At 34.8% G+C, this 12,151-nt stretch overlaps 2 protein-coding genes across 5 annotated transcripts in view; both read left to right on the top strand.

Moving 5' to 3' along the window:
• SNX16 (sorting nexin 16) overlaps window positions 1-10,938 on the top strand; it is a 41,938-nt gene extending 31,000 nt beyond the window's left edge. For all 4 annotated transcript variants that reach the window (XM_007185112.2, XM_007185111.3, XM_007185114.2 and 1 more), the window contains 4 exons: window positions 1,968-2,037; window positions 7,156-7,292; window positions 7,813-7,932; window positions 8,676-10,938. In XM_007185112.2, the coding sequence (XP_007185174.1) occupies window positions 1,968-2,037; window positions 7,156-7,292; window positions 7,813-7,932; window positions 8,676-8,772 (424 nt within the window). In that variant the 3' untranslated portion in view covers window positions 8,773-10,938. The remainder of the gene's footprint in view (window positions 1-1,967; window positions 2,038-7,155; window positions 7,293-7,812; window positions 7,933-8,675) is intronic.
• LOC103007189 (ras-GEF domain-containing family member 1A-like) lies at window positions 4,664-7,147 on the top strand. The gene is given in 1 exon segment (XM_057532360.1): window positions 4,664-7,147. A coding segment is annotated over 1 exon segment (981 nt). The 5' UTR covers window positions 4,664-5,822; the 3' UTR covers window positions 6,804-7,147.
• Window positions 10,939-12,151: the final 1,213 nt, after the last annotated feature.

Below are 12,151 nucleotides of genomic sequence, written 5' to 3' on the forward strand. Positions count from 1 at the left end.
AAAGAACGTATGGTGGTCCTGTTCTTCTCTATACTATTAGAACAACTGCAGTATTCTAGAGACTTTGATTAAAGAAAGATACAGAAAAATTGAATGTGGTCAGAAAGAAGTGATCAGCAAGGGGAAAGAATCCAAATGAACCAAAACATAAGAGAAAAGAGTTTAAAGGAGAAAAAGGCACATATTTATACTCAGAAGACAGATTTAAGGTCCAGCTCTACCACTTGCACTGATGACCTTGGGTGGGTCATTTTACCTCTCTGAACTTTATTATCACTTGTAAAATGGAGGTATAATGCCTAGCCTCACCTCACATGATTGTTGTGGAAATTGAATAAAGTAGGATATGTGAAAGCCCTGTGTGTGTAATGTACTTTGAAAATGTTAGACATGGTAACCATGTGAGGTGATAGATATGTTAATTAGTTTGATTGTACTTCATATTTCATAATGTATTTATATATCAAGTCAAGTTATATACCTTAAATATATATAATTTTTAATTGTCAATTATATTTCAGTAAAACTGGAAAAAAAATGTTGGCTGCATGAATGCAGAAGACCATATAGGCTTTAAGTACTCAGTAAATTTTGTTACATGAAAAAAGAAAAGGAAATGTCAGTGTGTTAGTATTGCTTGTTAGAGGTATAAGGTTAGAGTAAACATAACATTCTTGACATATTTTTAGGGTTATCATGTGAAAGAAGACTTAGACTTACCTGGAAGGGCCCCAGAAAGCCAAACTAAGACTCATGAATAGAAGCTTCAGTGAGAAAAATCCAGCTCATTGAAGAAATAAATTTCTAGTTGTCTGTGTTATTCAAACTTAGGATGGTTTATTTTAAGAGATGATTATAGTCCCTATTTCTGGAGGTGTTTAGACATATTCTTGGCTGAACATATAAAAGCGATAATATAAGCAGCATACTATGGATAGTTCTACTAGATCACATTTATGATCTCTTCCATCTCTTATTTCATGATTATGAATACTCAAGTTTTATCTCAGTTTCCCTAAGTGTTATGTTTTTTTATTATCTATATTATCAAGATTTTATAATCCAGAAACTTGCTCCTCTTTTTTCTATTTTTGGGATCTTCTGGATTACTTTCTTAACACCACTTCTCTATATTCATTTTTTCCTTTGGAAAGATTTTACTAAAAATCCCATTTATCTCCTTATCACCACCACCTTCATCATCATCCTTTAAGTCTCCACATTTTTGTTTTAACATACATATAGAGCTGTCTCTCAATCCAAGATTACTTTTTAGAAAGAGGAGTATTTTATAACAAGGAAGTTCAGTTTTCTACCTTCTTAACCTGTTTCTGATAATTGAAAAGTATAACAATATCATATTATTTCATTATTATGAACTTTATGGTAATTCAGAAATGGGATGATCAGAATTCTTTCTCTTGAATTCTCTAGGGAAAATACTTAAGTAAATTAATATAATAAACATGATTGCAAGAAAAATCTTTAACTTGTTTCATAGTAAATACTTTTTAGTTACTTTAGAATCATCTCCTGAAGAAGAAACAAATGAAGTATAAATTAGAAATTGTATTTCTTCATAAAAAGATAATGACTTTTTTAGACTAGTTCAAATTAATATTTCTTTGAAAATAATACTGTCTTTTCACCATTTACTTTGGTTTCCTATACCATTTCTGATTTATGTTTTATGTCGTGTAGTTTATATGTAACATAAATTCACAATCTATTTATGTTCATAAGATCTTAGAAATAACCTAAAATCTTTGTATCTTCTATAGATTTTATATTTATATTTTCTTACTTGTGTGAAAACACATACGCCATCTTGCTTATTTTCATTTATCAGCAGAACCAACTTGCTTAAAACACTATAGCTAGCTTCAGAGTAACTTTTGCTTTCTGCTCTCTTGCTATCTTTTGTAAACTTATTTGTACCCCAGCTAATTTTTTTTTTCCTTTGAAAGCCTTGCAGTGAGAGAATTTCTTTGTCTGGATGATCCACCAGGTCCATTTGATAGCCTAGAAGAAAGCAGGGTAAGTGCTGTATTATATATCACATGAAAAAGAGGAACAAATAATACCATACAATAACTACATTGTTTCTTGAATGGAACAATAAACAGCAAAGTTATAATTTCAGACCATGGTAGTTTTGCACAGAAAGCTTTTAATGTTTGAGTCAAAGCTTTCTTTCATTGAAATACATGAACGTAATTCAGTGAAAAAATAAAAATTCATACATGTCCTATAGTCTATGAAGCCCTAAAATTAAATTCTACATTTATTCTCTTTATTTATACCGTTTCAGAAAAAAGAAAATTACTTGAAAATTTATTTTACATTTAAAAGTAACATTTGCATGCTGAGTTTTCTTCCATCTAAGTATCAAAGTAAAGAACCTACGGTTAAAATCAAATTTAAAAAACCAATCTTCAGAAGTAGAAGTCATTGTCTTGTTATCAATTCAGCTCAAGCTTAAGGCTACTCAAATTACGCTACTTGACGTGTTAAAGTAGCCTACTTCTTGAAGCAATTGGCTAGATTCAGCTAGGATTAGCTAGGATTTATGCAAGTTTTTCTTCCAAATGTTTAATAGTGTTTAAATGGAACAGATTTAATTGGTAGATTTGTAATGTTTTCAGTTAAACTGAGTCAGTTCTTTGTGTTAGAGGAATGCGATAGCTTATTTTTAAACAGCTTTATTGAAGTAAAATTTTCATCCATAAAATTTGCTATTTGCTATTTCATTGTAAATGTACAATTTAATAACTTTCAGTAAATTTGTAGAGTTGTGTCTCCATTACCATAATGCAGTTTTAGAAAATTCCATCACCTCACCTCAAAAAAAATTCTACAAGCCATTTTGCAGCCATTCCACACTCCCAGCCCCAGACAACTACTGATCTGCTCTCAGTCTCTGCAAATTTGTCTTTTCTGGATATTTCATATAAATAGAATCATACTGTGTGTGTGTATATATATGTGCATATAAGTGTATATGTGTGCCTATATATATATAATCTCATATATACAATATGCATAATATTGTATATGCATAGTATATACAATATGCAATAGTATACAGTATATATAATCTTTGCATCTAGTTTCATTCACTTAACATAATGTTTTTGAGCATCATCCATGTTATAGTCTCTCTCAGTATTTCATTACTTTTATTATTGAATGGTTTTCTGTTGTGCACATATACCACATTTTGTTTATCCAGTCACCAGCTGAGGGATATTTGGATTGTTTCCAATTTTGTGTTATTATGAATAATGCTGCTATGAACAATTTCAGAGAAGGCTTTTTGTGGACATATGTTTTCATTTCTCTTGGGTTGATCCCTAAGAATAGAATGTTTGGCTATATGGTAAATTATGTTTAACTTTTTTAAGAGACTTACAAAGAGTTTTCCCGAGTGGCTATGCCATTTTACATTCCCACCAGTAGTGTATGAGAGTTCCAGTTTCTCCATGTCCTCACAAACATTTGATATTATCTGTCTGTTGGATTATGGCCATTCTTGTAGGTGTGAAATGGTATTTCATTATAGTTTTAATTTGTATACCCATAATGATTTTTATGTTAATCGCTTTTTCATGTGCTTTTTTGCCATTTGTATGTTTTCTCTGACGAATTGTCTGTTTGAGCCTTTGGCTTATTTTTTTAGTTGGGTTGTTTGTCTTACTGAGTTGTAAGAATTTGTTATTTTGGATACAGGTCCTTTATCAAATATATGATTTGCAAATATTTTCTCATAGTCTGTATGTGTCTTTTTATCTTCTTAATGGTACCTTTTGAAGTGCTAATGTTTTTAATTATAATGAAGGTCATTTTATCACATCCTTTATGGCTTATGCTTTTGGTATTGTATCATAAGAACTCTTTGCCTAACACAGGGCCACCAGGATTTTCTCCTATTTTTTTTTTTCTAGAAGTTTTATAGTTTTAACTCTTACATCCATACTGAGCTAATTTTGTATAAGGTGTGAAGTGAGGATCTTAAGTTTCTATAGATATTAAAATGTGTCGGTACCCTGTGTTGAATTGTATTGGCACCTTTATCAAAAGTCAAATGAACATGAAAGGAAGGGTTTGCTTCTGCACTCTTCTCTTTCACTGATCGCATTACCTAGCCTTATGCCAATACTGCACAGTAGAAATGAGTATAGAGTAGATGAGTATAGCGAGATGTTGATGAGGCAGTGGGGGAGGAGGAGAAGGGGAAAGTGGGAAAGACTGGGTTACCTGGGTCATAGAAAGTAGCGAAATGCAGTGATCTAAGATGTTTGCCTGGTGGCTTTGATGGTGAGGTGGTAGAGCAGATATTCCATTGGGAGTGCATTTTGACTTACCATTGGTACATACAGTTGAAGGGGACCAGTAGACATATGAATGATATCTGTGTACTCAGGAAAGGTCTGGGCTGGAGATGAACAGAAAAAACAATTGGAAGTCGATAGCAAATAGTATAGGTTATAGTTGAAGTGATAACAGTAATTGCCCAAGGATGAGATACAGAGCAAGAGAATATATAATCAAGGACAAAACTCTGATGAATGCCCACATGCAAAGAACAAGTAGAAATCTAAGAAGTAACTGTAAAGTTAGGGGAACCAGGAAGTTTCACAGAGGACAATAAAAGAGGATTCCATTAAATTTTTTTTTTTTTTTTTTTTTTTTTACTTTTTAAGTCAGTAGTGACATGCTATGAAGTTGAGAAAAACAGTACTTTGGGTTTGACAGTTAGAAGTCATTGTTAGCATTTGCCTGGGTATAATTAGTAGAGAAAAGAGAGTAAAACTAATGATTTTAGCCATGAATGGGGAGGCTAAATTTGGATGATAAAAACTTTTTTCCTGGAAATCTTTTTTATTTTGAAAAGAACAAGATGAGTTAGTAGCTAGAGAGACTCCTATCAAGGGAGTGGTGGATATGACTTTGTTTTTATGTGGAGAGATTTTTAGGGTTTGCTTAATCAACTTCAGTCAAATCGATTAAATAAACCTAAGGGCCAAAAGAGAGGGAAAGGTTGAAAATTTAAGAGAGAGTATATGGGATAGGGCAGGCTTCCAAAGGAGATTGGGCTTAACTTGAAGAGGCACATATTCTTGAGGACAAGAACGGAATGCAAATGTAGTTAGGATTCTGGGAGAGTAACTTTTTTTTTCTGGTATAGGAATAAAGATCATCTGCTGGGCTTGGGCTCACCAGTAGTAACATATTGTAGGGGATTTGCCAGGGGTGAAGTTTTAACGTAGTCACAAAGGAGACAGGGAACGATAGATAACTAGGAACAATTAAAAGAATTGATCAGCAACACTGAAAGCCTCATCAAGGTAAGTGACCCAGATTTTTTTCATGACATCATTCTTCATGGCAATATGATTTTGTTTTTTGTTTTAATCTATTTCAGTAGTGTTTAGCTTCCTGGGTATAAAGGATAGAATGTCTTTGAGTGAATATAGTAAAAGGATAAGCAAGGGAAAATAATATTGAAGGCACTATGAAGGAAATCGTTATTATAGGATGTGTCTTCTGAGCTAATACAAATGGAATCAATAGCCGCAGTTTTCTTTTTTTTATTTTTTTTTCTTTAAAGTATAATCATCTAGGACTGGGCAAAAACAGGCTAAGGAGAATAGAAGCTAAAACAGTGGTTATTAGTAACTTTTTTCCCAGTTATACACTAGAGAGATATCACATATTCATTTCAGGCACCCTGGCTTACTACTTAATAATTCTCAAGAAAAGGGACTTATATTTATTTATAAGTTCCCCAGTAGGTACTAAAGTAGCAGAGACCTAAAAAGATGAGGGTGGAGAACAAATCATCTGGGTTGTATACACATTATTTTGGTTACCTGCTGTGGGCCAGACTGCGGCGCAAGGGCTGCGCGGGAGCTACGCTGGCCCGGACCGAGGAAACTATGCCCCAGACGTCCGTGGTCTTCTCCAGCATCCTCGGGCCCAGCTGTAGTGGACAGGTGCAGGAGTGAGGAGGTGGGGCCGGCAGCTCCGGGGACCTCATCTTCCAAGACGGACGTCTCATCTCTGGGTCCCTGGAGGCCTTGATGGAGCACTTGGTCCCCACAGTGGACTATTACCCCGACAGGACGTACATCTTCACGTTTCTCTTGAGCTCCCGGGTCTTCGTCCCCCCTCATGACCTGCTGGCCCGCGTGGGGCAGATCTGCCTGGAGCAGAGGCAGCAGCTGGAGGCCGGATCTGATAAGGCCAGGCTGAAGTCCTTCTCAGCCAAGATCGTGCAGCTACTGAAGGAGTGGACAGAGGCCTTCCCCTACGACTTCCAGGACGAGAAGGCCATGGCCGAACTGAAAGCCATCACCCACCGGGTCACCCAGTGTGATGAGGAGAATGGCACGGTGAAGAAGGCCATGGCCCAAATGACGCAGAGCCGGCTGCTGTCCCTGGCTGCCCGGAGCCAGCTTCAGGAGCTGCGTGAGAAGCTCCGCTCACCGGCCATGGACAAAGGGCCCATCCTCAAGGCCAAGCCGCCAGCCGCGCAGAAGGACATCCTGGGCGTGTGCTGTGACCCCCTGGTGTTGGCCCAGCAGCTGACTCACATCGAGCTGGAGAGGGTCAGCAGCATCCACCCTGAGGACCTGATGCAGATCGTCAGCCACATGGACTCTCGGGACAAGCACAGGTGCCGAGGGGACCTGATTAAGACCTACAGCCTGGAGGCCTACGACAACTGGTTCAACTGCCTCAGCATGCTGGTGGCCACCGAGGTGCGCCAGGGCCTTGGAAGCGCCAACCCCCAACAGTGATGCCTTAAATTACAACAGAGACCCATCTGGGGAGGCATCCTGTGCCCAGCATGGCCTGCCAGCTCATCTGGGTCTCCCTTGGTCCTCTCAGCCTGCCTTCCCGCCCCTCTGCCCAGCATCGAAAATGCCACGGCTGCATTTCCTGCCTCTGCAGCCTGCGAGAATCCCTCCACCCCAGGCCTGACAGCTCTGGGGGCCCAGGGCAGCTCCCGTCCAGGCCGCCCTAAAAAAAGAAAAAAAAAAAAAAAAAAAAATTGACTCTTCAATTATGCCCTTGAGAAAGGTACTGCGTAAGTAATTAATGTTATTCTCTTTCTGCATGTTTTTTATTTGCTGTTTGTTTGTTTTTAAGGCTTTCTGTGAAACTTTAGAAGAGACAAACTACCGTTTTCAAAAAGAACTACTTGAAAAACAAAAAGAGTTGGAATCACTGAAGAAACTGCTCTGTGAGAAGCAACTTCTTATAGACACGCTAGAAAACAGAATCAGGTGTGTTGTGATGCTTGCATTTTCAGTCTAATTCAGCTCGATACTCTGGGCTAAATGCCCTTTGTACGTTACAATTTAGGAAATTTATGACTCCAAAAGTCTTAGACTCATGGTGTACATCCTTGTAGATTGGGAAAATTGTCTGTTTGATTATTTATTTAGAAGCCTGAAAATTTGAAGGACGGGAAATATCAGGAAAATAAAGCTCTAGCTGTTCACCAAGACAAACATTATTTTAACCTGTTTAAATAGTATCTTTGTTTCTAGGCATTTATGCCAACTTTTCACATATGAAAGTTCTAGTTTGCCTTCTTGTCAGCATATATCGAATTGATGTTAAAATCATTTTAAATTAATCATAAGTACTGATTTCACTGTTGACACCCAGAGTCAACAGTTTATTAGGTATATGACTACACTTAGAACAGCTGAAGGCTACTAAAGCTACATGCATTCAGAACAATAAATATATACCTATTTTATTCATAGAAAATAACTTGTTGCTGTACTTTACCTTTAGGAACTTATGTTTAGAACCTGAAGAATCACTGCTCGTGTCAGGAACAGAAGGTGAACAGATCCTAAAGGTGGAGTCCTCTGCACTTGAGGTTGATCAAGATGTCTTAGATGAAGAATCTAGGTATATACTGTTTGGTTTATTATAGCCTAATCATCTGAATAATTGGAGAGAAACAGTCATAATACTCTGTAGAGTATGTTTTTATGAACTCAGTGTTATTGTATCATGAATCTGATGAGCAAACAGAGGAAGACTATAGATATTCTAGGCTGTTCCTAAAAATGAATCTTTGTCATCCAGCCTATAAATTTCATTACTTATTTTGAAGATATGTCTGAATTAACTGGGCTGTGACTCAGTTAATTCATTAATTTTGTAACCTTGACAAATTACTTTAATCTCTCTCAATGTCAGTCTTTTCCATGCAAAAAGTGGGACACTGTAATAGCAACCACCCTGTCTACCTAATAGGAATGATGAAAAGATGGTATATTTGAACACACATAGAATTTTTATTACATATAAATCCAAGGTCACCATTAATACATTAGTGATAGTGGTTAAGCTATAATTATGAGAACAAATTTTCTGTTGGTTAAAGGTCATTACAAACTAGATTCTTATTGAAAAGTGGTAGTTCAGAGAACTGAAAGAGTTAAAAATATATCTCCAAAGGTGTTATCTGGCAATGACAACTTTAAAATATTAAATTTCTGACTGAATATTTAAATGTTCTTTTTCATTAAATATTTTTCCATTAAATATTTAAATATTCTTTACATGACTTTAAAAATTTTTAAGGTAATAGTGAAGTGAAATAGCGTGCATCCAGTCTCTTCATTGTGTTTGTCTTTTTTTTGCAGAGCTGATAATAAGCAATGCTCAAGTTTTTGTGAACCTGAAAATTCCATATCAGACATAGAAGTGGCAGAAGTGGCATATAATGTGGAAGACGACTAATGCATCTCAAGTGGTTCCTTCCATTTTTACGTTCCTGCAAATTTAGAATAGAGTAGCAGATATTTAAAAAAAAAAAAGGAGACTGAAGCATTTACAGAAAACAGCAAGATTGCACATGTATAAAGTTTACATAAAGAAAAATTTAAGTTATTGGTATAGGAACTATATTCACTGTTGCTTTACATTGTCTTTTAGCCAACCTTTGTATTTAACACACTAAAAAAAATCTAGAGTTCTGTCATCAAGGCCCACATCCTGAAATACTGTGCATAAATTATTTTGTTGTTTTGCCAATATATTGCTCCAGACTAACGTGGGTGTGCACACTTTGTGTGTGTGTGTGTGTGTGTTTAAATCACCAGTTACATTAGTTAAGTGGACATAAATTGCATGTTGCTGTCTGTTGGTTATATACTTCCTTGTGTCTCAGACATGATATATTTTCATTAATGGTTTAAATAAATGGTAAAGATGAATTGAGCTTTAAATGTTGACATGTTTATCATCTCTACATAAAAGTTGCTTATCTGGAATGTTACTATTTAAAAGAAGAAAACTTTCTAGTACCAAAGGAAAACTCTTTGAAAGAGCTGTAATAACATAGCTAAAGTGATAAAATAGCCTTGATTTTAAAAGCAAATTCACTAATATCAAAATACGAAAATAAATGTTGTACCAGTGTATTATATGTTATACTTGTATATTTTCCACATAATCTTTATCTTAAATCTCTACCTATAGAATCAGTGGGTTTGCCTTTGTCAGAACACTACCTCTTTTTGCTAATCAAGGCATACCCTTTTGAAAATATAGATTGTAAGCAAATAGGCAGTTATACAAAAAAATAAAAGAGAAAAAGCCATATATCCTGCAAAGTTCCTATGTCAACTCCTGGCATTGCATTTTTATTTCTGTATATGTGAATATGTTGCTATAATGTATTGATGCTGATTTTCTTCTTAATATATTTAGCCAAGTGATGCACTTTATGACAATTAAACTCTTTTGTGCCAAGTTTAATTGGTGAATTTCTTTAGTAAGTGGAGTTAGGAAAAAGAATTATGTAGTGCCTTCACTATTTCACTCTTTACAGAAGTCTCCTAGAGTCTTTGAGTCCGCGTTATGAAGAAAATGTTTATCTCAGCTTTGCATATAGTTGTTGAAAGTGCCTTGTTTCATTTTTATAGTATGAAGTTATTTATTTTACATTTCTATTGTTTTGCATATTGCTGTTAATAAGCACTGTAATAATGTTGGCGTTTTGAAATCCCAGTTGGTATATTGAACTGCATATGCTTTCTAAAAACTGACGGAAACTTATTGGGGAAAGAATAACAGTCTCCGTTTTTTTCTTTCACTAGCTAAAAGCTTATCAGTATCTTGATGTACATATTAAGATGTGGTTGTTTAAAATTCTACGGACGTAGATTAATAGATACAATGGCTGTTGTCAACCTTTGATCTAAAAAGGAGACTGCTTTTTACCAAAGTACCAAAATTTTTTAAAGTCTTCATCAAAATGGACAGGTATGCTCTATCTCAATATTTTCCACAAACTGTATTAGAAATGTGTGTGCTGTCCGGGGAGACAGAAAGAGTATAATAAAATGGTCTACTTGTTCATTTCAAAATATTATTCTAGGCTTTAAAAAGGTTTAAAAAAGAACAATCATTTAAATTAATCAATATCATTTTTAGTCTAATAAAACAAGATGATAAATTCCAGATATTGTAGTGCTACATACATGTCTGTTTTAAAGTGAACCCTACACTTTCAAAATCTGGCCTTTCAGAAGATTGTATTTAAAACTTTGAATGGGTGAAGAAAAACTCTTGTTAATTAGGGAAACCACTATTGTTTATATTTAGAATTTACTTTTATAATGCATCTTATTCCCAGTGTTATACTCATTTAATAAATTATTTTTTCAGTACAACAGTAACTGTGTTGTTCAGATCTTGAATACTATTTTTCTCCTCCAGTTTCTATGTTCTTCTTCCTATCCCTTACGATTATTGTAAATTTAATTACAGTTAACTGCTGCATTTCACAGATGTGGAATGAGTCTGTGATTTTCTTTTTAAGTTTACACTTTATATTACTGATCATTTTAAGTCTTTGTAAATAGGTGCAGTGCATTTCAAATGTAACCAGTATTGATTAAAAATTTGAACATAACTGAAACAGAATTTTGTGGATAATCTTTTAACTTAACCTTTTGAAAATTAAGTCCACGTATAAAAAGTACAACCATAAAATTCAGCATTTTAGAATGTGTTCTATCTACTATACTTAGATTAGCCATTTAAAGCACATTTATTTAGAAAACCATGGTCCTCAGATAAATCATGTAGTCTACTTCACCGGTCTGTGAGATTAGAAAGGAACAGTGGCCTTAGGTCTAAGAATAATTAGTCTGGTTTTGAAATGGATTTGTATTACTTATAGGAATAGAGGAAGTTTTAGATGTTGTTAAAACAAGTTTGTATTCCCAACTAGAAAGAGAAAGGAATCTAAGTTTTATATTCTAGGAGACTTTCAAAGAGCTACATATTTGATCCACATTTTGATTCTTCATAGAATTAGCTTTACTCCATTGCAATTTGCTTCTATGCTGTTAGCTTCGACTAGCAAAAACAATCATCAAAACTTGTATTTTCAATACATGTGTTTTTAAAGCTGATGCATTCTCTATCACATTGTGTACCATTTATGAGAACTCATGGGAGAAAATTCTCGTAGGTCTCAGTTCCAGTAAAACCTGTGCGTCTCCTAAACAACTGATTTGTTTTTATCTTAAAGACTGTATTACTGTCATTCTCTTTTTTGTTTTGTTTTCTGGGGAGCTCTAAGCCAAATTGTGGTTCACCTGTAGCTACTGTATAGAACCTTATAAGTTATCGTTTTGTATAGTAAAGATGACTTTATTTTTCCCTCTTATTTTCTCTTAACTCCAATTTTCTTCCCTATTTAAGTTCTTCAATTAGAACAGATGTATTTTTGTTCTGGTAAAGTCTCAGATTTTAATGATGTTTTAGACTACATTAGGTAAGAACTTGTCATAGCCTGTACTAAAACAGTTAATGCATCCTGAAGTGATGCCAATAATTATACAAATTATTTTAAAAGATGCCTTTAGTAAAATCAGTGAACATGAAATGCAAATTTAGAAATGCTGGCTAGTGGTAAGCTATTGGTAGGTTCTCGGCCAGAACACAATAAACTCAAATTATGGCTTTAACCATTGCCTCAAATTAGAGCAGACCCTACTTGCCACTTTCTTATATTTATCATTGATGGAAAAGTAGAACAGTGTTAATATCTCCACACAAAACAAACAACAATAAAAAAAAAAATACAGCCAATGTATACTCAATA

Source organism: Balaenoptera acutorostrata, chromosome 17, assembly GCF_949987535.1.
Source record: "Balaenoptera acutorostrata chromosome 17, mBalAcu1.1, whole genome shotgun sequence".
In the NCBI taxonomy this organism is placed as follows: domain Eukaryota; kingdom Metazoa; phylum Chordata; class Mammalia; order Artiodactyla; family Balaenopteridae; genus Balaenoptera; species Balaenoptera acutorostrata.